This window comes from Lutra lutra, chromosome 8 (genome assembly GCF_902655055.1).
Source record: "Lutra lutra chromosome 8, mLutLut1.2, whole genome shotgun sequence".
In the NCBI taxonomy this organism is placed as follows: Eukaryota; Metazoa; Chordata; class Mammalia; order Carnivora; family Mustelidae; genus Lutra; species Lutra lutra.
The window spans coordinates 6,768,810-6,795,992 of record NC_062285.1 but is presented as its reverse complement, the minus strand read 5'-3'; the positions used below and the strand labels follow the sequence as shown (position 1 = coordinate 6,795,992).

At 42.1% G+C, this 27,183-nt stretch overlaps 1 protein-coding gene across 3 annotated transcripts; it reads right to left on the bottom strand.

Moving 5' to 3' along the window:
* Positions 1–6,322: 6,322 nt before the first annotated feature.
* Positions 6,323–27,081, bottom strand: ATP5F1C (ATP synthase F1 subunit gamma). Of its 3 annotated transcripts, XM_047740278.1 has the most exons (10): positions 26,927–27,080; positions 16,526–16,560; positions 15,847–15,978; positions 13,159–13,363; positions 12,453–12,596; positions 12,270–12,334; positions 10,456–10,611; positions 9,907–10,003; positions 7,074–7,110; positions 6,323–6,466 (listed from the first exon to the last, which is right to left on the bottom strand). In XM_047740278.1, the coding sequence occupies exons 1-9, from the start codon at positions 26,980–26,982 to the stop codon at positions 7,104–7,106; spliced, it is 897 nt and encodes a 298-aa protein (XP_047596234.1). In that variant the 5' UTR covers positions 26,983–27,080; the 3' UTR covers positions 6,323–6,466; positions 7,074–7,103. The 3 variants fall into 3 exon arrangements, with proteins under 3 accessions (XP_047596234.1, XP_047596235.1, XP_047596236.1); XM_047740279.1 differs by lacking the exon at positions 7,074–7,110; XM_047740280.1 differs by lacking the exons at positions 6,323–6,466; positions 7,074–7,110 and having other exon boundaries at positions 9,903–10,003; positions 26,927–27,081.
* Positions 27,082–27,183: the final 102 nt, after the last annotated feature.

Sequence of the window (27,183 nt, the reverse complement as noted above, 5' to 3'; positions counted from 1 at the left end):
GCCCCAATTTTTAGGAGTCTTAAAACCACAGTACAACTGCAAATGTGGTGCTTCAGCCAAATGACAATTCTGCAGAGATGATGCTTGGTGGCAGGATGCCTATAATATTTTCTTCAATGACACTTGTATCCCTAAGATTATCAGGGACCTTTGGGATGCAAACTCCACGGGACACTTTTAGTCCTAGCCTTACTTGACCATTTTGTAGCCAGTTGATAGTGTTGAACACTATCTTAATTTTGAAACTCTCTTATATCTTGGATTTCACAATAGCTTGTTCTTTTGCTGTACCTTCAATATTTCTGGAGGCTCCTTCTAATTTCTATATTAGACCCTTCTTCATTTGCCTGTGTGTGTGTGTGTTCAACTCCTTAATCCTTTACTTCAGAAAATTTCAAACCTACAGCAAAGTTGAAATAGAAAAGTGTAAGCACAGGCATACACTTCACCTAGATTCACCAATTGTTAAAGCTTTGTTACATTTACCAAAAAATATTTGGTATTTACCAAAAAAATACTTCAGCATGAGTCTCCTCAAAGCAAGAACATCCCCCTCCCCCACATAACCATATGTCACAGGTTCAGTTCCCCAGGAAGTCATGTCTGGGATGGAGATCAGCCTGCAGAAGGTTGATCAAGGAGTGCTCCAGTGGCTGCTGAACCTGCCCATGGTCCATCAACATGGGGCAAGAGAATACCAAGAGACACTGAACCAGACCACTTGGATGCCTACCATGTCTCCTTGATGCCCACTGTGTAACTGCTGTGTGGGTTCCTAATGATCACGGTCAATCACTCCTGCCTGCACAATGACTTCTCTTTCTGCGTGCTGACCCCTGGCTGAAGTGCCTAGCTGGCAACGGTAGCTGATATTTCAGTGGGACTCCTGTGTGTCCCGTGCCAAAAGCATTCCCCCTCTCGCAAATTAGAACTGTCAACCTGGAGGAACCAGAGTTGCGGGGACAAGGACAGTTTCGCAGGCGGGTCACTGAGAATTATGTTTGTAGGGGCCCAATTATCCAATGATACATGGAGATACAATGAGGACCACTGGCCCTGCGTTCTTTGGGTCCTTAAAGATGCCACTAATTTCTCCCTTCCCCTTCCTCCTCCGAGCCGCAGGACCAATCTCAAAAACTTGTTTCAGGAACCGGTGTGGAAGTTGTGCCAACTTCCCTAAACATCTAATGTAACTACACATCAAGAAATCAGGGAATCAACCACTGACTGGGTCCATCAACCAGGGACCCAGTACTTCATTTATTACTGGGCTCATCTGCCCTCACTCTAACAGAGGCCCACGATGACTCTGCATCTTCTGGTTTCAGTCTCAATTCTGCCCCTTGTTCAGCAATTCTCAAAATGTGCATTTTGAGTATTTCCTTTCTCCAGTGGGTGGTTACTTGAGTCAATGGCTGTCGGTTCCTTTGTGGGAGGAGGAGAAAAATCATTCTCTCTCCATTTGGTGTTGACTTCTTCCTCTTAAAGACTTAAGAGTTTCCGTCTGAAAATTGGCTCAGATCCAGATGCTGGGCAAGGAGTCATGGCTGCTCATTGGGGCAACTGTCCTCAGCCACCTAGTTGTCTATCCATGAATGGTTTGATTTTGATTGAGGAGCCCACTCATTGGCTGCCCGTCTGTCTCACCCACCCTTGTCCTGGGAACCATCTCTAAAACTCACCAGGTGACTTCCTCCCCACGCCTTAACTTCCCTTATCATGAGCTCATGCACATGGCTTCTGACTGATACGCAGGGAAGCCCAGCCCTTTTTGCCTATACTGTAGTACAGTCCTATTGTCCCCACTTTACTTGAATATCCGAACACTGATACCTCATACCAGCTTGTTTCCTTTTGATACCGCCCTAGTTTGCCACTGGTAAAAAGTGTTACAACCTGCACATTCTGGAACTATCTACTTTATGCCAGGACCTTATCATGCTCCATCTACCACCAGTGCTGAGGGCCTTGGGGCCATCCAGATGGCTGACCCAGATCCTAATATCTGCTGCCTCCACCCCTTCCAATACAAATTGTCCCAAGCAAGACTGTCTGGGAAGTAGCCTCTGAGATGGAGATCAGTCCATAGGAGTGCTCTTGGGATCAGGACCCAGGTAAGGAAAGAAGGTAGAGGTGGTGGGAGACATCCTCTGCTGAATTCAGGCAAGGTGGATTGGCTTTATACTCCCACACTGAGCAGGCCTTGGGTGTGGGCTGCCAGGAGGGAGGGGGCCGGGACCTGGGGCTGGGCAATTTCCAGCTGAGGCAATGCCAAAGAGGGTTAAGTGCTAAAGGCTGTGTCCTGATACAGTTCTAGAAGCTGGGGGGCAGGAGGAGACACACCCCTAAGTCCGGTTGGGGTAGTTTAAGAGGAGCATCACTCTTTCCACTACACCATAATACCGTTGTTGCACACACAGACTCAAGAGTGACACAGCAGTACATTACCCAGGATCCAGGGGTGTATTCATATCTTCCCATGATCCCCAAATGCCTTTTATAGCTTTATAATTTTTCAATCCAGAATCTAATTAAGATTCACTCACTGCATTTCGTTGACACATCTAGAGTTTTTTTTTGATAAGATCAGTCCCCCCAGTTGTTTTTTAGGACTTTCGTTTATTTCTTTTTTGTCTTTTATGATATTTTTGCAAAGTCTAGGAGTTTTGTTATTTTTTTTTCCTTTTTTTTTTTTTTTAAGGACAGTCATTTTATAGAATGTCTTGCAATATTTCTCACCTGATTAGGTTCACGCTAAACATTTTTGGCAACAATATTCTTACGCAGGTTAACAGCAAGGGTCATTTTGTGCCATTGCTAGTGACAAAGTTTGGTCATTTGTAAACGTTAGGTATCAACCAGTCTCTCCATTGCGAAGTATCTTTTTTTTTTTTTTTTAACTTTGAGATTAATATGTAATCTACAAGGTGATACTTTGAGTTGATTTGAATGACCTGCTTCTCCCCAACCTTTCACCACTCTGGTTCTATGAGCATCCATGTCTGGTCTGTTTCTGAGTCAGTCAGTCATTACTCTGGTGGTTAAGAAACGGTGATTTTTCTAATCCCAGCATCTCTTTCTACCTTTCTCAGCATATGTTCTAGAAACTTGCCTCATTTTCTTCTAGTATGCTGTTAGTATGGAGTCAGACATTCTTTTTTATTCAGTGGGCTAGAATCTCTTCACATTATTGTTCTTTTGCTGCTTCAGTTGTCCCGTGTTTGGCCAGCAGACACCCTCTCAGGCCGGTTGCTGTATGCTTTTAGCACACGTTGGTCATTCACTGGGTGTTTCCGTACTTGGTGGCGCCAGATTTTTCCAGGCTCACCTTATGCTTTTTCCTGCCCTAGACTAGGAATTAGCCGCCTCTCTAAGGGGCTCTGGTTCTTCCCAGTGAGGAGCACTACTTAGAAACCAAGATACGAGCTCTAGCTGACCTTCATTATTACTGGGGTGTCATTGCTTCAGGGCCTTTTAGTAGAGAAAGCTAGAAAAATGAAGATTCCAAATGTCTTAAGTATACACTGATAACCTGATTCAAACCCCTAATTCCATATTCCTTACCTCCTCCCATTTCATATGATACCTCCCTCCTCCCAAAGTGAGAACCCTGTTTTCAAATATATCAAATATTTGCTTTCTCCTCTAATACCTTTGCCTAATTTTTAAGCATTTCTCCTCTTTTTATATGCTTCACTCTGGTCATTTTCATGGTTATATAAAGATGACTCCCTAATATAAAGATTTATCCTAAAATTTTTTCTAGTTCAGACTAGTGTAACTAACTGCCTCTTATCGATGACAAATGTCTTTCTGGATATCCCTTCTACAACTCAAATTTAGCGTGTGATGGGTGCCCTAAACAAACTCATCATTCTGTTCTTGGCCGTACAGTTCAGGAAGGCAGCTAGTGTTCATCTCAATTACTGATCAATGTCCAGTAGACAGCATCATATCTAGCAGGCAGTCAGTGCTCGATAAACGTACACCTTCTGCAACAATTTGTCTTGCAGTCGCTTGTAGGCTTAGAGCACAATATCTCTACTAATCCTGAATTATGCACTTTAATGAAACAGTGCATTTTACTGCATGTGTTTTCTCTCAATGAAGGTGTTTTGGGAGAATGGACTTGAGGTGAGCTCGTGGTGGCAGGGAGACAAGAGCCTCCCGCAAGAGCTGCAGCAGCGGGGACAAGGGGTCGCTGCTGTCCGAGTGTCACACCATCTGCTGACACGCTAGGAGGACCCAGTACCGGGGGACTGATCATCTTGAAAGCAGAGCTCTGACTCCCTCTAGGAGCCCTGGTCCTCATTATCTGGACATGGCAGTGCTGGGGACTGGGATTAAAGAACCCGTGCCCAGCGGGTTACAGCCCAGGCGGACGGGGCCCTGGTGCACTGGGGGACCACCTTCTATTCAGTACACCCTGTATCAGATTCTAAGTATTGAGCAAGCATTAGTTCATTTGATTTTCCTAACAACCCAATGCACTAACTACTATCTTCATCTCCACTTTACGGATGTTAAGACGATGGAATCAGTCACTTGCTCCAGATCACACCGCTGCCTGGAAGGGTTGAGCGGGGTCTCCATCCCAGAGGTGCCACACAAAGTCATAGAATAGATATTTTAAGATCTGCAAGGTCTTAAGAGGTTTACCTATTTACCTGGAAGATTTTCTCCACCAAAATATGAGCGAGGGAAGTGGCACAGGAAATGAGATCAAACCTAGGAGAGTGACACACCTGACTAAGACCACTGATGGGGCAGAACGTCACACTCGAGACAAATGGAGGGCTGGCGCCATGAGGCCCCACAACTATTGTCCCCCGTTCCGAACCTGCGAGTCTGTTATGCTGAGTCTCGTGGATTTCTACTCAGCAATGTGCTGACATTCCTGCTTTTCTCCCTGCTGTGTTGTCTAGAACATGCAGTTCACCCTCAGAGAAGCATTCTGCTCTCCTTGAAACTGGAGGTGGACCAGCGTGTTTAGAAGCAAGATAAAAAACGCCCCCAGCCCCATTCCTTGCTAACATTCCTGAAGGTGATCTGGTAGTTTGAACACACGTGCGTGTCCACCTGATGCCTCAGCCTCATTCATCAACCCACCCAGTGACTCTTACAAAGGCTCAGGGAAGCTAGAAAAGGACCCTGGGGGCCGTCCAGCTTCTCCCCTGGCAGCCCTCTTACAGGAAGGCAGTACTGCTCCTTACAGGCTTGTGGTTGCTCATCAGTTTTCATATTACTCACTGTTCAATTCATTTTTGTGGAAGTAGTTGGCAAAATAATAAAGCATTTGAAGACATCTTTCTAAATTGATGAATTTATTTAATGGTTTTTAGAAGTCAAGAGCAGCATACGAATTGAGAATGGGTATATATTTTTACTAATTTTAGTTCCAGTCTTTTTGTAATTTATATATTACTTTTATAAATTATATATTACGTTTGCAATTTAAAAAAGCAAAAAAACTAGGGGATCCTGGGTGGGTCAGTCATTAAGCATCTGCCTTCAGCTCAGGTCATGATCTCAGGGTCCTGGGATCAAGCCCTGCATTGGGCTCTCTGCTCAGCAAGAAGCCTGCTTCTCCGTCTCCCACTCCCCCTGTTTGTGTTCCCTCTCTCACTCTGTCAAATAAATAAATAAAATAAAAACCTTTAAACAAACAAACAAAACTTATTTCCCTATTTTAAACAAACAAACAGAAAACCCTGACATATTGGCATGGCTAACTTGTGCATAATCAGGCTAGGCATTCAATCTTAATGGTTATCTAAATGTGATATAGAACGAATTATACTGAAAGGTTTCTCAGTGGAAAACTTAGAAAAGATATTTAAATTTTATTTATTTATTGAAGATTTATTTATTTGAGAGTGAGTGAGAGGGAGAGGAGACTCCCACTGAGCAGGAAGCCCAACTCGGAGCCAGGTCCCAGGACCCTGAGATCATGACCTGAGCCAAAGGCAGATGCTTAGCGGACTGAACCACCCACGGGCCCTGGTGTTTAAACTTTATAGATGAGAAAGAGCAAATGACTCCTACAGCATTGTTACTTCATTTGGTTGGATGTTCTTTTTGAAAGAGCATTAAGAATGAAAGCCTGGGTTAGCCTGTGGCCTGTTGCCTCTTCCTTCCTCCCTACCCGAAATACTCTGGACTTTTGAAGGGTAGTCTGGAACTGTGAAATCAGCAGAGGCTCTTAAATTATCTTCTTACCAAAAAATTTTAGCAGTAGCATGTCAGTATTTTTTGATACTTTTAACATCTCATTGTGAAAACTACTAGTTACTGTTTCTATGTAACAAGAAAAGACAGTGACTTTCTTATGGTAAGTTGTTTATTGTAAGATAATTTACAAACATCTTGCTGTCTTTATTGGTTAAGCAATGGACCAACAATTTCTTCTGACAAGGACAGCAGTAAGCTAAAAATAAAATCAGCTGGCTGAATTTTTCTTCTTTACCTGTAAAACAAAGTACAGAACAAATAAAAGTCAGTTTCGGAGGGAAAAAGAGCGATGTCAAGAGATAACACCTATTTAAGTGGGGTTTTAAGAACTTACTTTACATAATAAAATGTTATTATAAACTAGCTGTTCTCAAATTTTGGTCTAGGAACCTTTCCATGGGGTCCCTGAAGGCAAAACTATTTTTCTTATATGCCTGTTTTACTCATTCTGAAGAGTATATGGCATTTTCCAGAGGCTACATGACGTGTACTATCAGGACAGAATGCAGAAACAGGAAAATCTAGCTCTTTTCTGTCAGACACGAAGGGGTCCTGAGACCATCATGATAGTCTGAGAACCACTACTCTTCACTGATCTGTATTTAGTATTTCAAAATAATGCTAAATCTCTATCCATAACGTTTATTTGATTAAAAAAAAAAAAAAAAAAAAGCCCCCTGGCATTACCCATATGCTACCACAAGCTGGCAGCTACTATAAATGGGCCAAAATCTACATCTCAGAGAATCTGTTTCAGGGTTGCTTAATCAGCGTCAATCACATCTAGCTGGATTTCTTTTTGGAGGGGTTTGGGGAGAGAGTGTGAAATACTGCCACTTTACCTCTTGTCTGAGGATGAAACTTGGTTTTCATTAATCCCTGGTTATTATGTTAGGAGAAAAGACAAAACAAGCCAGTCAAGAAGCATTCCATGCTAGTTAATCAGGCATCAGTTCCAACTAAAAACATCCACTTCCGTACTCGGTATCTTGAACGTACCATGTAAATTCGTTACCAAAATATTCCTTTAAAACAGATTCAATGACTGTTATAAAAAGTTACTAATTTTGGTCTGGTTTAGAACAATAAAACCATGTTGATGCAAGAAGGCAAGACTGCGCAAGTATAACTGAAGCCACTACTTCTCCTATGAATAGCACAGTGTATTACCAAGGAGCCAAATGTGTTTGTATTAAATAGTACAGTTTTAACCTGGATAACTGATAGGTGACAGAGCATGCAATCCATTCATATAAACATGCCAAGCGTGGACTGCACAGCCAACCCTTAAGAACGGATTTAGTCTACTTTTCTAGAAAGCCAAAATTTAATAGTCAATTTCAGATTCTCAGTTTTTATGTCCCAATCTCCTTCTCGTTTCCCTTGGTTTTGCTACTCTTTAGCCAGGTTTCCCAAGTTTCTAGAGTCCTCAATACTGCAGATGCTGTATCCTCGCATTTTATTCCCAGCATCCCCTTTTCAAGAGCCAAACCAGATCCTTGGTTCTTTGGAAACCTTCAGAAGGCAGCTCTCTCCCCCAGGCCTCCTCACACTTACCACCAGGAAAACAGCTTGGCATTAGCAATACGATACACACCAAGGAAGAGAATGAATAATATGCTTACGTAATCCTCGCCTGAGCCCCCACGTTATAAAGGACAAAACTGAGTCACAGAGAGAGTATCTCAGCCAAGTTTATCACGCTAGTAAGTGGCAGGGCCATTCATCATTGCGCTGTACTCTCTGACGCTAACACAACATTAGTGACTAGACTGAGAGATGGGTTAGTCTTAACAAAGTCATGCTTGGAAAGCAAAATAAGACAAGGACGCCTTGGCTAGCAAAGCTGATGGATCTGACTGACAACTTATACAATGGTCTCCATCAGTTTTATGTGTCTCTTTGGCATTCTGCCCAGTTTCTATCCTGGACAGAGTATACTTAAGGACCAATTTAAATTTCACCTTACTGACAAACCTATCTATTCCTACTTCTTAAACATGGATCCACAGTTCACACACCCAATGAAATGTTTTTTTCTCCCTCTTCTGAATTTCCATTCCTTAGGGCACATCACTCATTTGCTCAACAAATATTTACTGAGAAGGTATGTGCCAGGTGGTAGGGCTACAAAAGTAAGACACGATTACTCCCAAGCCACAGGAGTATAGGCAAATAAAAAGGCAATTCCTAAGAAATAGTGTAAATGCTGAGAAGGGGAAGCACAGGACCGTAAACGATGCCCCACCCGAATGGTAAAGGAGGGCTTTCTGAAAGAAAGGCTTCTCTCAGTTCAGCAAAGAGAAGTGGGAGTCTATCAGAGGAAGAATCCAGGGTGGAAAGGAAGAAAAGAAGGGCATTTCAGGCAAAAGCGCACAACATGTTTGTAGAACTAGAAGTACATCCATGTGGCTGAAGTTCAATGGCGGTGGCAAGACTAGACTAGAGCGTCTCGTGGCCAGAAAACACAGGATTCCGTATCTCAAGCTAAGGTGTTTTGCAGAATGATTAGGTAAGAGAATGGATTCTACTCTTTTCCTAACAGTCTGTTGCAAGGTCAGTCGGTAAATACTGTAGGCTTTGTGAATCACATACTGTCTCTTTTTTTTAAACAAAACAACTCCTTCAAAATGTCAAAACTGCTCTTGGCTCTGATGCACAGTACACTGACCCCCTTTCTTCTGCAATTTCTAAGGTGTCTCTTTTCCCTATGAGAGCTGTGAGCTCTCTGAGCGCAAATATTGTCCCCACTACATCCTCAGTGTCAAGCACAGGGTCTGACATATTAGGGGCACTTGATATCCTTGTTAATTCAGGAGAGAAATGATAAGGATCTGCATTACGTGGCATCACGTAATATCAAGGGATATTTAGAAGGTAAAATTTACAAAACTTAGTGATCAATTAGGAGGAGGTGAGAAAGAGACAAAGATAACTTACTATATATTTACCTCTCATCTAAATCACCTGTATGTTTTTGTGACCCTGTTATAACACCGAAGCCTTGATCACATCTTTTGACACTTCCTAGCACTGACTTGGCACATGGTGGGGGTTCAATTTAGTCATTTTAAAAACAGAATCCCCATTTTCTCAACCCAGGCTTCACAAACCTTAACATATCTAGACAACCAAGAAGTTTTCTTGAGGAAAATGGTACATTATTATATGGTACTAATATAGAAAATTTAGTTAAGCAAAGAACCAATTTTGACCAAGATTTACCAAAAAACCCGAGATTTACATGAAACCAAACCCAAAACCAGTCCTACAGGGGGAAGGCTTGCTTTATAATGTTTTAAGTTCCAAAGACAGATTTTATAAATGATAGTGAATTATTTACATTCTTATTCCTAATGCCTTTTTCCTTGTTCGTAATCATTTACATCTTTACTCCTAATGCTACTCTAAAGCTTTCCTAATGCTCTAGAATAGCAATATGCTGATTTCTAAAAAGAAGAAACTAGGCCCAGAAGTTTCTACGTGAAACAAGCAGAAGAAGCCAGAGACCTCATTTTCACCAAACCTTTATATCCTTAACTAGATTACAAGGTTAGGCAATGGATGGTTTCACCTTGAGCAAAACGAAACTGAAACCGAAACACGCTCACGTTGGGCCAGCAGACACGGAGAGAGGAGGAAAAGTGTCAAGGCCATCAATCTGCTGCTACTTACAGAGCTGCTGCACCAGAGATGATTTCAATCAACTCCTTCGTGATGACAGCCTGGCGGGTGCGATTGAACGTCAAAGTCAGTTTGTCAATCATCTCGGCTACAAATAGAAAAGAGGGATTAGACAACGCAATCTAATACTATGAACGAATCACTTGTTCCTTAACATATTCACAGATACATGCTGCTTAATTTAAAATTAAGAATTTTTATGTCTCTTTGGGTACCAAACCTGCCCTCTCAAAAATTTCACAAAGGTATTTCTACCTCTCGCATAGACACCTCTTCAAAAAACTTGCAACTTCACTGCTACCAAGTGACATACACTTCCTTTAAGACTGAGATGATTATTTTTCTATCTTTTGAGATGAAAAACTCAAGGAAGCACATGGTCATTGGTCAAAGATGTCACAGAATCAGTGGCAGAGCCTGGGACCTGATCCTTGTTCCCTTGCTTCCTGGTGTACTTAGGGATGGTAACGTTTGGCTACAAAGGTCCTCACGCTACGCTCAGCAGGAGAGTGCTCTCAGAGGAGACCCGCTGTTGCTTACAAGCGTTCTTGCTGGCATTGTCCATAGCCGTCATCCTGGCACTTTGCTCACTCGTGGTGGACTCTTTTAGTGAATAGTAGATGATGTTGGCCAAATTGTATTCTTGGTAATTCTGCAGCACGTCGGCATCGACATCATCATAGATGCTCATGCTCTCTGTTCAAACAAGGCACAGATTTCTTTGAAGTTATACAGTAAAGAGGGATTGAATCAAAACAGCTTACTACTATAAAAACCCTTAATAATTACAGAGCAGAAGTCAACGAAATACTCCGTTCTCAAAGTTTCATCTATTTCCACACTATAGATTATAGCAGATTTTCAGAATATAATGTGTAAGCAAAGCATCTGATATTCTACGACAAATGCTTAACTTAATGAAAACTAAAAAGCCAACAATTAAAATAACTTCTCTGTATTTCATGGTCATGGAAGTCCTCTGGATAGCATACATCTGGCACAATGTAAGCAAATACTCAGTAATTTTTTTTTTTAAATAAAAGAATTAGTGAAACAATGGAAACTCGTTTAGTGGAATACAAAAATCCCAAGTCAGCCCTCTGAGAACTGGAGAAATCTGCAGGTGTCCATCAGGAAAATGAGAGGGAAGTGGGAGACGGAAGTGTCAGGCCAGGAGTCAGATGCCGACATCCATCTTGTTGATCATGCTGCAGAAATACAGTGGCACAACTCAACCTTCATCCATTAGTGTGAAGTGCTGAGAAGTCTGCATTTCATCAAACTTAAAATGCTATCGATGATAACCCTGATTTTGGAACCATTAATAAAGAAAGTAACAAGAGTCCATTAAAAATGGCATGCCACGGGGCGCCTGGGCGGCTCAGTGGGTTAAAGCCTCTGCTTTCGGCTCCGGTCATGGTCCCGGGGTCCTGGGATCGAGCCCCGCATCGGGCTCTCTGCTCGGCAGGGAGCCTGCTTCCTCTCTCTCTGCCTGCCTCTCTGCCTACTTGTGATCTCTGTCAAATAAATAAAATCTTTAAAAAATAAATAAATAAATAAATAAATAAATAAATAATAAAAATGGCATGCCACTGACTGGTAGGAACATCCCAACCTGAGACATGAAAATGTTAAAAAAGTATACATCTTAATACATGAAATACTATGTATAGAAGGGGGAAATGCCTCAGGAAAATAAAATCGGTTCCAGAATATTATCTCTAGGATGCCTCACTGAGCAATGATGACGTTACTCCACAGTATGACAAGAGACCTGAGTGGGTCAACACAAATCAGCTCAGGTCACGACTCCGGAGCTGCTAGTCATGTGTGCTTCGGCAGAGTTCCCAGAGACAGCAAAGCCAATTCTGGCCAGGCTCTTCAATCTTTGAGAACAGAAAGCATGTGGAATCCTGTATTTATTTATTTATTTATTTTTTTTAGAAGTTTTTTTTTTTTTTAAAGATTTTATTTATTTATTTGACAGAGAGAAATCACAAGTAGGCAGAGAGGCAGGCAGAGAGAGGAGGAAGCAGGCTCCCTGCTGAGCAGAGAGCCCGATGTGGGGCTCGAACCCAGGACCTGGGATCATGACCTGAGCCGAAGGCAGCGGCTTAACCCACTGAGCCACCCAGGCGCCCCAAGAATCCTGTATTTATTTATATTCTATTAATGAAGGAATGCAGTAGGAGTCATTAAGAGATTAAGAGATCACGGACGCCACTGACAGATGGTGATAGAGCCCAACTATTCTGCTGCTGCTGAAAAGGCCGTCCTGACAAACACTATCTTCCCAAACGTCTACATCTCTGCTTTCTACACAGAGAAACACCTTTCCTGCAAAAACTGCTTACCAGCACTTGCAACGGTTTCAAGGGAAAAGATGGGCTTTTCTTCTGTCTTGTAGGAGATGACAGACCTAGAAATTATACAAGCGAATATCAATCTCAAAATAATATTTTAAATGGTTAAGTATTTACTTATTTTAGAGTATGAACACAAGCATGAAAAAGCTTTGATTTCTAAGTTTTTCTTGCCTGAACCGATTAAAGATGATAGACCCTTCATCAAATTCATATCCGGAATTTAGCAGTTCAAGGGCAATGACGGATGCATCTCCAAAAGTAGGAGGTTTCCTTCCCACTTCTTTGAAGGACACCAGAAACTGATCCGAGTGAGTCCTATAAGAGAATCAGGAGATTACACAGAGTAGTTTAAAGGAATACTTCTGCCTAAATAACACAGGGAACGAGGAAAAATATTATCACTGTGAATCAAGTGTTCTGGCGGGGCCGGGGTTCGGGGGATAACAGAGATTTGGTCACTGAATGGAGTTGTTCCATCCACTATCATGATTATTTAGTGGCTGCAAGAACTAAGGACTAATCATCAGGCCTCTCTTGTGCTGTATCTCTCTCCTTCCCATTTCAATTAAATGCTGCTGACTTCTGACATTTCCAGGCTGTGCTGGCTTGAGAGTCCTCGTTCGTTTAAAATGCCAACTGGCTTTTGATATTCCTGTCGTGCTCCACTCATGGGTTGGATGAAAGAGAAACACGAGACAAGTAAAAAACAGACGAAATCTATGTATTCTGATAGTCCTGAAAAAATGAAAACAAAACCCTCTCTGGGGGTATAAAAACAGTAACCAAAAAAGGACATTGTGCTGAGAAACGATCGGAGACGCTGCCACGTACTCATGCTTACCCCTGCTGCCACAGCAACAGGGTCTACTGCAATTACCTATGAAGTATACCCCGGATTTTATCACCGATTCCAACAAGCATGACTTCCTTCCCGGCTGCTGTAAGCGTGGCCACCTCACTCTTCATCTGTTTAGCAACCGAGGAATGAATAGCACCACAGAGCCCTCGATCTGAGGACACACCGATAAGCAGGTGCTTCTTCTTGTCTTCAGGCACCTTAATATCAGCTTTTTCATACAGAGCTTGAACACAAACAAACAAATGGCAAGAATTTAAAACTAGGTAACATATACGAAATATACCCCAAATCCCTAATTTACCAAAGACTTGAAGGAGTTGGCTGTTTTCGAAACGATGCGTTTCAGTTCAGGTGGCATCAAACAATACAATCAAAGCTGTCTGGGGGACGCCCGGGTGGCTCAGTTGGTTAAGCAGCTGCCTTGGGCTCAGGTCATGATCCCAGCGTCCTGGGATCGAGTCCCACATGGGGCTCCTTGTTCTGTGGGGAGCCTGCTTCTCCCTCTGCCTCTGCCTGCCACTCTGTCTGCCTGTGCTTGCTCTCTCTCTCTCTCTCTGACAAATAAATAAATAAAATCTTAAAAAAAAAAAAAAAAGCTGTCTGCGTACTTGATCCATCTACCATCAGGCTGAAACCGTGAAGGGTTCAATCTCTATATGATAAAGGCCCCCAATGGCCAATTTACCTCAAATGTTGACTTAAAGAAATCTCTAGTACCACTGAAGAATTTATAAGGAGGCCTGAATCAGAGTACCAGCTTATCCAAATCAGCCTTGTGAAGGATGCAGATCTTCAGGATATAAGCAAAAAAGTAAGAAGCAGGTACTTACTGACCTGCTCATATAACCTGCATATCAACTCTTACAAAAGCTGCTGGCATTAAAACAGCAGATGCCACTCTGATTTTGGGCGTTGCTCTGACCACCTCACTTGGCTGGTCCAGTCTTGTAAGCAGCAGGGGCCAAGAGGGGATTAAATAGGATGACATATGCACAGATTTTACTGGGGAAATGGAGGAAACGGCTATGGGAGAAGGCAGGAAGGAGTCAGAAAGGCCGTCACATCCTGCCGCAGGTCTGACCTGCAGGAAGGAGGGAAGAAGGCTTGGGTGGCAGCTTCCTGGACCACTGTGCAGTTTAGGGGAAGTTCAGCAACACCGCTGGGGGGCTGCACGTCTCCCAAGGACGTGCCTGCTCAGAGGCCGGCTAGGCACGGCCTGTGGGAAGCATGGCCTGGGTACAGACGCAGGGTGAATTCAGCAGCTGGGCCCCCCGCAGGTACAAGGCGTATCTTCAAGGCCACCACATTCACCCATCTCAACCAAATTCCTGCTATCACCTCTGTCATTACAGAGCAGGGATTTTCTAATTCCAATATTTAAAATGATCAGCCACTTAATAGCTAACAGTTAGTACTGGGTTTGAAGGACTTCAGAACTCATCGGCAGCCATGGCCCGAATTTTTGATGTTACCACAAATACTCTTATCAGACCTCTAAGCCAGCTGCTTCTTTGTGAGATAATTTTGTGATTCTGGACTCTGGAGGGAAACAAATTTATTATATTTTCTCATATCAGCAAGAAAGGTGAATAGTGAAGTAACTTTCCCTTTCCATATAAATAGGCTAGAGTAATTTATCAACCAAACTCTACTGAGCCACCAAGGTGCTTAGGATTTACTGTGCAGCGAATGGGACTCTGAGAGCAAAGGGCTGGAGGTGATAAGGACGGCTGGAACCTCGCCTACCTACCAACTGTCCTCTGACCTGTCACGTGAAACTAAATGTGGCATTTTTAGAGCGAGGACTCATTTCCACCACGGCCTACTGCTCTATCATCTTCTCATGTGAAGTTTGTTGTTTTTTTTAAATCAGTGTAAATGGATGTTTACAAAATACGAAAGAGGGGCACCTGGGTGGCTCAGTGGGTTAAAGCCTCTGCCTTCAGCTCAGGTCATGATCCCAGGGTCCTGGGATCGAGCCCTGCATCAGACTCTCTGCTCAGCGGGGAGACTGCTTCCTCCTCTCTCTCTACCTGCCTCTCTACCTACTTGTGATTTCTGTCTGTCAAATAAATAAATAAATAATCTAAAAAAAAAAATACGAAAGAGCACAAGAAACTTTTACATGAACAATTAAATTCTAATATGTAGATGTATTAATACAGAGATAATACATAAATTTTCTTCACTTTGGAAATAAGCAAAATTTGCATTCTTTACGGATGATGTTTAAAGATTCCACTCACGTATTCCTGCGTCCCGTCCATGCCTGCCCAGTCATCTCCGCTGCAGGGTGTCACGTTCACACCCCGCAGTCTTCAACCAGCACATCACAACATCATAGGACGAAGTCAAGCACCTGAGTTGAATGCACTATATTTCTAAGTTCTTTTGAATATATAGTTAATAGTCTGGGAAGATTTTCAGAGTATTTTCAACATGCACAGAGTCACATACAGCGGTTAACAGGCAGGCTTTGATGCCAAATCACCTAGGCATGTGACCTTGAGCAAGTTAATTGATTTTATTGTTTCTCAACTGTAAAGAAGGGACTCTAGACGTTCCGACCCTCATAGGGTGGCTGTGAAAAACGAGTAACGTCAAACACAGAGACTGGACCTGTTGTCACCAAGCACCAGATAAGTCATTAGTGGTGATCTCTGTTAAATGGTTCTTTGTAATTTGTGAATTACACCCTTCACTTACCCAAAGATCCTATCCCGTACACTCGAGCTGGTTTCAGCTCCCTCTCAGCTCGGGCATATTTTGCTGCTGCTACCATTTTCATAGACTTGGTGATTTTCTGGATGTTTTTGATTGACTTTAGTCGTCTGGTAACTGAAAAACAGAAGTACTGTGTTATGATAAAAGGGGTCTCATTTCACTTGTGAATTTATGGCAATAGCTTTCTAAACTGTAAGGCAGAAAAATCAGCACTTAGACCATCAACTAACAGCACAATGCTGAGGCTTGAAGTCGGAAAGAGTACTGAGCAAAGGTTAAAAGCCAGCTGCTGCTCAGACAGGCAAAGTGGCCATGTGAGTGCTAACAGAAGGTCAAACCCAGCTGCCTCTTAGGACAGGATGGCCACAGAAGAGGGTAGCACATTATACATTTAAAACATTTAATTACACTGTCATGTATTTAGTTAAAAAACGTTATGTATTAAAAACATTAAATACCATTGTCATGGTACAGACAACAGAATCAGAACAACTGTCTGTTGCCTCACACTGTTCTTTTCCAAAACAAGTTCAATGTCACACACATATGACCTAGAATCATTCTGTCAATTTTGATCAAATATACAATGGGCTAAAGCAGCATATTGTTATTTGTCAAAATTTAGCTTTTCTTCATTCACATATTGAGGTAAAGTACTTACTATCTTTTAAAGTTGCCATATTTCGAACTTGGATCCTGAAAATAAAGGTTTTAAAAATATTTTAGTTTTCTGAAAACAGCCCCATAATATAAGAAAAACCATCAAAATTAATAAACTTAAAGAATGTCCCATAAGGAAACAATCTATTAAATACAGGACTCTGATATACACATATTTATACACACACACACACACACACAGATATTTAATCCCTTAATGATACCAAACCCTATTGCCAAAGGCCTCATTTTGTCTTCCCCAGCACAGACCTTCCACCGCAGTCACGATGAAGTTCACACATGCTCTTGCCCCACCTTCATGCCTTTTGCCTGTACTGCTTCCACGACAGAAAAGTCCTTCCCCTTGTTAGGCTATCCAAGTATACTGAAAACCAAGGTCAGCCCCCTCTAAAAAGCTACCTTGAATTCCTTAGTTCGCTGAAACTTCTTCAAGTAACACTTAGGATCAAGTATACATTCTAATATGACCACACGTGTGAAAGTAGTTTATTTAAACCAATTTTTAACTTCTCCAACTCATGCTAAGCAAGACACCTGGGTGGCTCAGTCGGTTAAGGGTCTGCCTTCACTCAGGTCATGGGATCCAGCCCGTAGTCCAGCTCCCTGCTCAGCGGGGAGCCTGCTTCTCCCTCTCCTCCCCACTCATGCTCTCTCTTTCTCTCAAATAAATAAATAAAATCTTTTAAAAAAATGTACTAAGCAGCTACTATGTTCCTGGACATGGTCTGTGACCATAAGAAGCTCACTATTATCTCATAAACAAGATTCATAAAAACTTAAGATTTACATAAAATGTACATTAAATATTTTTCTAGTCTTTATGACTAAAGTGCTAATGCACAGAAGTAAAAATGATTTGACTTAAATATATGTTAAACACACACATGTGTATATTAATGAAAGCCACATTTATAAGAGATCAATACCAGAGGACTGCCATCCTACTAAGGAAGACAACATGCTATCCAACAGAAATTATCTGTTAGCCCTTAAATCTCTACAAAGTGTCTGTGTTGGCTCAGAAAGCTCCATGGGAGAACGGAAGAATCTGTAGATTTGTGCATAAATAAAGAAGGCCTAAGGAGGACATTCTCAAATAGGACGTACTCTTGAACCTGGAGACACAGGTTGGGTTAAGTTTAAATTTTATTTTATAGGTAGCAGGGAACAATGAAAATTTATAAGCCACAACCAGTTTAGTTTTTCGGTGAAGTACCACGGACAGCAGCGAAAACCACAAGCTGATGCTGGGACACTGATGACATAGGGACCACGTGGGGCTGCTGCAGCCTCCGGACTGAGAAGGCAAGAACCTTAGCTACTGTGCTGGCAAAGCAACAGGAAGACGAGATGTATGAGCAAGTTCTCAAGAGTGGAAAGGAAACCAGTAAGAATGATTTCCACTTTAATGACCTGAGTAGATAGTATTGTCGTTAACCAAGGTAGAAAAACTGAGTAGGGATGATCTCTCAAGAGATAATGAATTTTATTTTTTAATTTTTTTAAATTTTTTTCTCACCATAGCACATACTCTCCCCCCTGTCCATCACCCAGGCACCCTATCCCTCCCACCCCTCTCCCCTCCAGCAACCCTGTTTGTTTCAGGAGATTAAGAGTCAAGATAATGAATTTTAATGAATATGACACAAAGACCATGGGATGAGGTGGAAATGTGCAATGGGTTTGGGAAACATGTGAGATTTTTGAGACTTGAGAAAGAGATCTGTAACTCATGGAAGATGGAAGCTGGTGCCAAAATAGGGAAGTAGAATTAGAAGCAGAGGGAGTATTTCCTAATTTTATGAGGCCAGCATTACCCTAATATCAAAACCAGATAAAATCATTTTAAGAAATGAAAATTAGAGGACATTATCTCTCATGAACATAGATGCAGAATTCCTCAACAGAAGATTAGCAAATTGAATCCAACATGTATTAAAATGAATTATACACCACAGCTAAGTGGGATTTACTCTAGGTATACGAGACTGGTTCATCATTTAAAAATCAAATAATGTAATGCATCACACCAACAGGTTAAAGAAGAACAATCGTATGTCCAATTGCTTTCTTTTCACAAGGTATGAACAACTGGGAATTTCAAGTTAGAAAAATAATAGCATTAAAAAAAAAAAAGAAAAATAAAAACAATTAGCATAGAATTATAGACTTAAAAATGGTGGTATGAGGAGCACCTGGGTGGCTCAGTGGGTTAAGCGTCTGCCTTTGGCTCAGGTCATGATCCCAGGGCTCAGGTCATGATCCCAGGATAGAGCTCTAGGGTTGGGGTTGCGGGGGGGTGGTGCCTGCTCACCAGGGACTCTGCTTCTCCCTCTCCCTCTGCCCCTCTCCCCAGCTGGTACTCTCCTTTCTCTCTCTCTCAAATCAATAAAATCTTTCAAATAAATAAATCTATAAATATATAAAACACATATTATAGAAATATAAATAATTCTTTAATAAATGGTTGACGATAAATTTATGTGTTACTTTACCACAATAAAAATAACACACAGAAAAAGACGACATCTAAATCTAACAAAATATGCTATAAGAAAACCACAAAACTGGGGCGCCTGGGTGGCTCAGTGGGTTAAGCCGCTGCCTTCGGCTCAGGTCATGATCTCAGGGTCCTGGGATCGAGTCCCGCATCGGGCTCTCTGCTCAGCAGGGAGCCTGCTTCCCTCTCTCTCTCTCTCTGCCTGCCTCTCTGTCTACTTGTGATCTCTCTCTGTCAAATAAATAAATAAAATCTTTTAAAAAAAAAAAAAAGAAAACCACAAAACTGATAAAAGAAAGATCTAAATAAAGGGAGAGAGATTCCATATTCATGAATAGGAAGATTCAATGTTAGTAAAATGTCCACTCTTCCCAACTTGTTCAATACAATTTTAGACAAAACCTCAGCAAGTTAGTTTGTATATATCAATAAACCGATTTTAACATTTATATGGGAAAGCAAAACACCCAAAATAGCCAACACAATATTGAAGAACAAAGCCAGAGAACTGACAGCGCCTGATTTAAAGACTTAGTATAAGTCCGGTAATCCAGATATTGTATTGGTGAAAGAATGGGCAAGCAGATCATGAGAAGAGAAGACAGAGCCCAGAATTTCACTCATAAGTGAGATCAATAACAACAACAAAATAAATGAAAATACAAACAAAAAGTAGAATGAGACCTACAAACAAACTGGCCATTGCTAAGGTGAGAGCGGTGATGGTGGATGGGCAAAATGGGTGAAGGGAAGATACAGGCTTCCAGTTACAGAATGAGTAAGTGAGGGGAATAAAAGACACAGTGTAAGTAAGGGAGAATCCAGAAAGAGACCCACACGAATACAGTCAACTGACTCATGGCTGACACAGGAACAAAGATAGTTAAGTGGAGAAAGGATACTCTTGTACAAGTGGTGCTGAACACAGGACATCCATATGGAAAAATATTAACCTACTTAATAATTCTATACGGGGCGCCTGGGTGGCTCAGTGGGTTAAAGCCTCTGCCTTCGGCTCAGGTCACGATCCCAGGGTCCTGGGATGGAGCCCCACATCAGGCTCTCTGCTCAGCAGGAAGCCTGCTTCCTCCTCTCTCTGTCTGCCTCTCTGCCTACTTGTGATCTCTGTCAAATAAATAAAAATCTTTAAAAAAAAAGCTTTAAAAAAATTCTATACCTTTCACAAAAATTAACTTGAATCATAAATCTTAAGTGTAAGACACAAAACTATAATACTTCTGTAAGATGTGACAGGAGAAAATCTAGGTGCCTTGGGTCTGGGTCTAAGTTTTTAGATAAAACATGAAAACCATGATCCATGAGAGAAAAATGATGAAGCTGGATTTTATTAATTTCAAAAACTTATGCTCTGTAAGACATTAAGAGAAGGAAAAACCAAGCCACACACCAGGAGAAAATGTTTACAAAACACGTATCTGATAAAGGACCGTTATCTAAAACATACAAAGAACTCTTAAAACTCAACAATAAGAAAACAAACCTAAATAAAAAATGAAAAGATCTCCAGCCTCTTTGGAGAACAGTGTGGAGATTCCTCAAGAAATTAAAAATAGAGCTTCCCTATGACCCTGCAATTGCACTACTGGGTATTTACCCCAAAGATATAGATGTAGTGAAAAGAAGGGCCATCTGTACCCCAATGTTTATAGCAGCAATGGCCACGGTCGCCGAACCGTGGAAAGAACCAAGATGCCCTTCAACGGACGCATGGATAAGGAAGATGTGGTCCATATACACTATGGAGTATGATGCCTCCATCAGAAAGGATGAATACCCAACTTTTGTAGCAACATGGACGGGACTGGAAGAGATTATGCTGAGTGAAATAAGTCAAGCAGAGAGAGTCAATTATCATATGGTTTCACTTATTTGTGGAGCATAACAAATAGCATGGAGGACATGGGGAGTTAGGAGAAGGCAGTTGGGGGAAATTGGAAGGGGAGGTGAACCATGAGAGACTATGGACTCTGAAAAACAATCTGAAGGGTTTGAAGAGGTGGGGGGGTGGGAAGTTGGGGGAACCAGGTGGTGGGTATTAGAGAGGGCACGGATTGCATGGAGCACTGGGTGTGGTACAAAAAACAATGAATACTGTTATGCTGAAAATAAATTTAAAAAAAGATTTAAAAAAATCTGAATTAGATTAATCAGAAAAAAAAATGAAAACATCTAAACACAAGTCTCACTAAGAGAAACATATGGCAAATAAGCATTTAAAAGAAGGTGCTTAGTATCATGTCATTAGGGAATTCCAAATTAAAACAACGAAATATCACTTCACACCTGTAAGAATGGCTAATTATTATTGTTATTATTTTTTTTTTTTTTTGGAGAGAGGTGGGCAGAAAGAGAATCTTAAGCAGGCCATAGGCCCAGCATGGATCCAGACACAGAACTTGATTCCACTACCCTGAGATCATAACCTGAGCTGAAACCAACAATCAGATGCTTAACCGACTGAGCCATCCAGGTACCCCAAGAATGACTAAATTTTTTAAAAAATGACAATTCTAAATGATGGCAAAGATGTGGAGCAACAGGAACTCTCACTAATTGCTGGTGGGAATACACAATGGTTGGTTACTTTGGAAGATGGTTTGACAGTTTCTTAAAAATCTCAACAGTCTTAACATATGATACACCATCTCACTCCTAGGTATTTACCCAATTGAGCCGAAAACTTATGTCTATACAAAAACCTGCACAAGAATGTTTATAGCAGTTTTATTCACAATCACCAAAAACTGGAAGCAACCAATATGTCTTTCAATATGTGAATGAATGGAAAAACAAACGTGTACATCCATACAATGGAGTTATTCAGCAGTAAAAATAAATGAGCTATCAAGCCATGGAAGATATGGAGGAATCTTAACTGCATATTCCTAAGCAATGAAGCCAATCTGAAATGATTATATTCTGTCTGAGTCCAACTATCTGACATTCCAGAAAAGACAAAACTATGACAAGAGTAAGATCAGTGGTTACTTGGATTCTGGGGAGAGAGTTTTAGCGCAGTAAAACTAGATGCATGTCATCATGCATTTGTCAAAACCCACAGAATATACAATAAAAAGAATGACCTTGGGGCGCCTGGGTGGCTCAGTGGGTTAAAGCCTCTGCCTTCAGCTCAGGTCATGATCCCAGGGTCCTGGGATCGAGCCCCGCATTAGGCTCTCTGCTCCGCAGGGAGCCTGCTTCCTCCTCTCTCCCTCTCTGCCTGCCTCTCTGCCTACTTGTGATCTCTGTCAAATAAATAAATAAAATCTTAAAAAAAAAAAAAAGAATGACCTTAATGAAACCACGTACCTTAATAACGTATCAGTACAGTTTCATTAATCGTGGTACATATACCACACCAATGCAAAATGCGGTTTAAGTGCAGAAACTGTCCAGAGTGGGATGTGGGTATACAGAACTCTCTGTACTCAAGTTTTCTAGGAATCTGAAACTGTACTAAAAAATAAAGCTTCTTTACAATATCTTCAGAAAAGGATATTATAAAATTATGGTTATGATCCCATTTTTGTGATTGTATGTATTTATGTGCATAAAAAGTCTGAAAGATCGTAAACAAAACATTATTTTTAACAATCTCTCTTTTTTTTAAAAAAAGTTTTTATCCATTTATTTGAGACAGAGCAAGCACAAGTGGCAGGCAAGAGAGAAGGAGAAGCACGCTCCCTAGATGAGCAGGAAGCCCAACGTGGGGCTTGATCCCAGGACCCTGGGATCATGAACTGAGCCAAAGGCAGATGCTTCACCAACCGAGCCACCCAGGCGCCCCAATAATCTCTTGACTTATATATCTTACTACTAGATTTATGCAGTCATAGAGAAAGAAGGACAGAGGAGACAGACGACAGACAGAAAGACAGAAGAGGACAGAGACTACAAGAAAAATGTTAGATTTAGCTATAAGAATGGATCCTCTAATGGAAAAGATAAAAGTGGTCAAATACTTCCAAGCTCTGGACTTCAGAGCACACTTCCTGACATACCAACCATCCCATTAACATCTTTTCATAACGGAAAATAACATCATTTGTTGATTTTTTTTTGGGGGGGGGGCATATCAACTTCTTCACTCCGACCAATCTAAATGTACAGAATATGAGGAGCGACATTTGGACATTATGGATTCAGGATACTCCAATTTAATGGACATAAGTTTCTAGTCAGAGAATATCAGGGAATAAATCTAACCATGCCATATTTGGATGAACACAGAATGTTCTGGTTTCCACAAATATCCCAAGTGAGAGGCATGAAGTGGTAGATCTGTGATTTTTTTTTACGCTGGCACAAGCCCTAATTTCCTACTTTGAAGTGCTCTCATGTTTAGCTTTCACTCAGTTCTAAGGACATCGATGTTATTCTGTTTTTAAGTACAACTTGAGTACATACAACAGAATAACCATAAGCTGACCCCAAATCTCTCTAGGGGCAGCTTGCCCTACTGAATATGTAATTTTTGCAAAAGAAAACACGAAGTTTTGAATCAGCTATTTGTTCTGGAAAACTGCACCAAGTCCTAAGAAATCCTTGGGAGATTACTGGAGAAACCTGAAACATATCAGATACAGTGGACAGAAAAGTCAGAGTTGTGGATTATCTTTTTTTTTTTTTTTTAAGATTTTATTTATTTATTTTTGTGTGTGAGAGAGAGAGAGCCAGAGAGTATGAGCGAGGGGTGGGGGTGGGGGGGTGCAGAGGGAGAAGCAAGCTCCCCACTGAGCAGAGAGCAGACGTGGGGCTGGATCCCAGGACCCTAGAATCCTGACCTGGACCGAGGGCAGATGCTTCACCAGCTGAGTCACCCAGACGCCCCTGTGGATTACCATTATTTACTATGATCATACAGCAATGTTAGCAAAACTAGGAGAAGTAGTAGAGAAGGGAGCCAGCAAGGTTGCTGGGGGAAGGATTCCTCAAAGAAAGTACAGAGTTTGCAAGACTGTTAAGGTATATACTGCTTTATAAATATAAAAATTAAGGAAGCAGCAGCAGCAGCTAATTCTTAGGGAAAATGATGAAGCAGGTCTAATTCCAATAATATATGATTGTATGAAAGTCCATCACCTGCCTGTCCACCAAAAAATAACTCCCTAGCACTTCTTCCCCCACGACCACCCATGATCCAGTCTTGTTTGGCAAGAACAATAAACCTTCTTACATTTTATGTAGGAACTGCAGAATGTTGTTTACAGTTTTCAGTTCCTGTCTCTGGATGCACACCAGCATTTCAACCCTACCACCTCTGTTCTGTACAAACACAGACTCACTTAACTTTCGTGTAACCCAATGAACTGTGCATTATTATTACCTCCATTTAACAGATGAAGAAATGGTGGCAGAGACACTAACTTGTCTAGGGTCACATAGCCAGGTGAGTGGCAGTCGAGATCCAAATCCTGGTAGTTGGCTCCCAAGTGGGTGGATCTCCTACACTACACACCCTGATGCCTCACATTTTTTTTTACTTTTACAAGTAAAAGTAAAACTACTACCTCAATTTTGGGATGCAATCAGCCTTCTGTCTCCTCAAGTGCCATCTCCCTTCCTTTTCAGCGTATATAGTTTATGGCTATTGGTTTGCTACCATAAAACACTTCCACTTTAGAGAATGGGGAACACGAAATAGTAATGTATATTTCCCTGATTTGAAGACAGAAAAAAAAATCACACTTGTCTTCCTTATCTCCATTTTCTTAAATGCTACTTAAAAACAAGTTCCCGAAATTCAGGGTATTTTACTGATACCCTAAACAATTAATATAACTTCACTAAGATTTTAATAGGGCCTAATATTTAGCTAATGTCAGTAAGCTAACTTCCCTGAAACAAAACCTGTAAAAATATAAAGTTGCATTTTTTAAAGCTTCCAATAACCAAAACAGAACAGAGGACGTGCCCCTTTATGGTTCTGTAAAAGCAAAGCTATTTTTTCTCCCCTTCCAAATTAATTCTGTGGAGTGTGAAACATTAAGATGGGTTTCATTTCTGAATTTTAAGGGCAATTATGAGTGGGAAGCAACAGGAGACCTGGAATAACAGAATAACGCAAAAATGCTTTCCCTCAATGCTTGATGAATATTCATAACCTACCAGGTTAAACCAACATTCTAAAGGTTAAGGTCAAGGTCAGGACTACAACCTCTATCTGTCAAGGTAGGTTCTAACTTAGGAGCCTAGCAGTTATGTCAGACTACTCTTACTTAAAATTATCTTTTATTTTAAGATCTTAAAATCGCCTTACAAGGTTGTTGTTTTTTTTTTTTTTTAACTGCTACAATTTTATGTAAAATATTTTGTCCCAGTTTCAGAAACTCTTTCCACTGGATACTACCTCAGGTAAAAATACTGACAGGTGACATCTCTGCACAGCAACAGGGGAAGGAGAGCTGATGTTTGCTGAGCACCACTGCACGCCAGAAACTGTCCCATAAAGCTAAGACCATATGTATTTGTTTACCACTTTTTAGTACTTTCCACAGTACCAACTTGGGGCAGGGCAGGCACCCAACAAATGCGTGCTGGGTGATTAACAAACGGGACAACCTACACGACTGAGAATCCAACTGACGTGATTTAATGGCCATGAATACTCATCTTCAATATTAAAAAAAAAAAAATCTGACTTCGAAGGCAAATCCATCGACAGTTTTCTGTAGGTATTCACATCCGATTTCATTACCTCATTATCCTAAAATTCTTCTCTATTGTTAAGAATTCTTGGCTTAATGAAAAACGAACCTATTTCCATTAAGGCTCTACATTCCCTCCGCAAGAAAATTAGGACACAAAATCTACTTTTGCGCTGCAGCTCGTCAGAATTCTTCCTTACTGTGAAACCGAAGACTAGCTTTTGGCCAATAATCCCCTTAGCACCGTGTCTGAAATTCTTCCAGACTGTCTCGCTTCAAGACATTTCATCCTATTGTATGGTACCACCCACCAACCAACTTTTATCTGCCCATTGCTTGGCCTTCTAATACGCAGGTGGTTTTTTTTTGTTTTTTGTTTTTTTTTTTTTCCGGAAACCGATGTTTAAAATCCTTAAACTTGCACGGCCGTTCACAGACCGCGTTTGACAGCCATCTCATCTCCTCCTCAGGACCTTGGGACCATTTCATGACCTTGCAGGGTTACTGCTTCAACACAATGGTTTCAAGACGGTGCTAGGTGTCTCTACCTTCCGATCGCCATCAGACGGACTTTTAGGGTCCCTCTCGCACCCGAACTACCACGAGCCCACGAAGGCACGTATTTTATACAGCAGTGGCCCAGCCATGAGCCCGCGCTGCGGCGTGAGAGCTTAATACACGTCCCGGCTGAACCGAACGGCTCTGAATGGCCCATGCAAACCCTGCCCAACACTAGAGGGTTTCAAAAGGCGTCCGGGGCAGAAAGCACAGCTTAACCTTCCCCTAGACCTTGCCTTCGGCCTTCCCCTCCCCCTCTGCGGGCCCGGGACAGCCTCCTCGGTCTTCGCCTGTGCCCGGCACGCAGCAGGGCCCCCATAAGTATGCATTAGCTGAGTGAAGCCAACACCGCCCTGAAATCAGTTAGGACTAAAGTCTCAACCCCGATCCCAGATGACCGCTCCTCGTGGCCCTCACTCCACCCCGCCTAAGGAGACGTGGCGAGCCCTTGCTGTCACCGCAGCCCCTTTGAGCACCCTTCCCGGATCGGAGGGACTTCCGGCAGCCCCGGCTTCCCGGGGCCTCCTCGGGACAGGGGTCCTCGCAGGCCCTGTGACCCCTGTCCCGTCCTACTCGCTTCCACTCGCTTCCTCCTTCCCCTCACCGAGCTCCTCCATTCCTCGTAACCCTCCCGTCCCTTCGCAAGCGGCCATACCATTGCGGCTGCACTGCCCAGCCCGAGAGCACAGCGACGCCCGCCCGAGAGAACATGGTGGTACCGGCCCGGCTGAAGGTCGGTCAGACAGGCCTCACCGCGCCTGCGCGGGACCTTCTCCAAGCGCCCTCCCACCCGGCTTTCTCCTTCAGTCTCGCTTCCTCCCGCCAGAAGGAGGAAAGCGTCGCGAGCGTTGCGGGGCTCAGTCTCCCGAAGCCCCACCTCCTTCCGGCTCTTGGCTGGTATTTGTCCCGCCC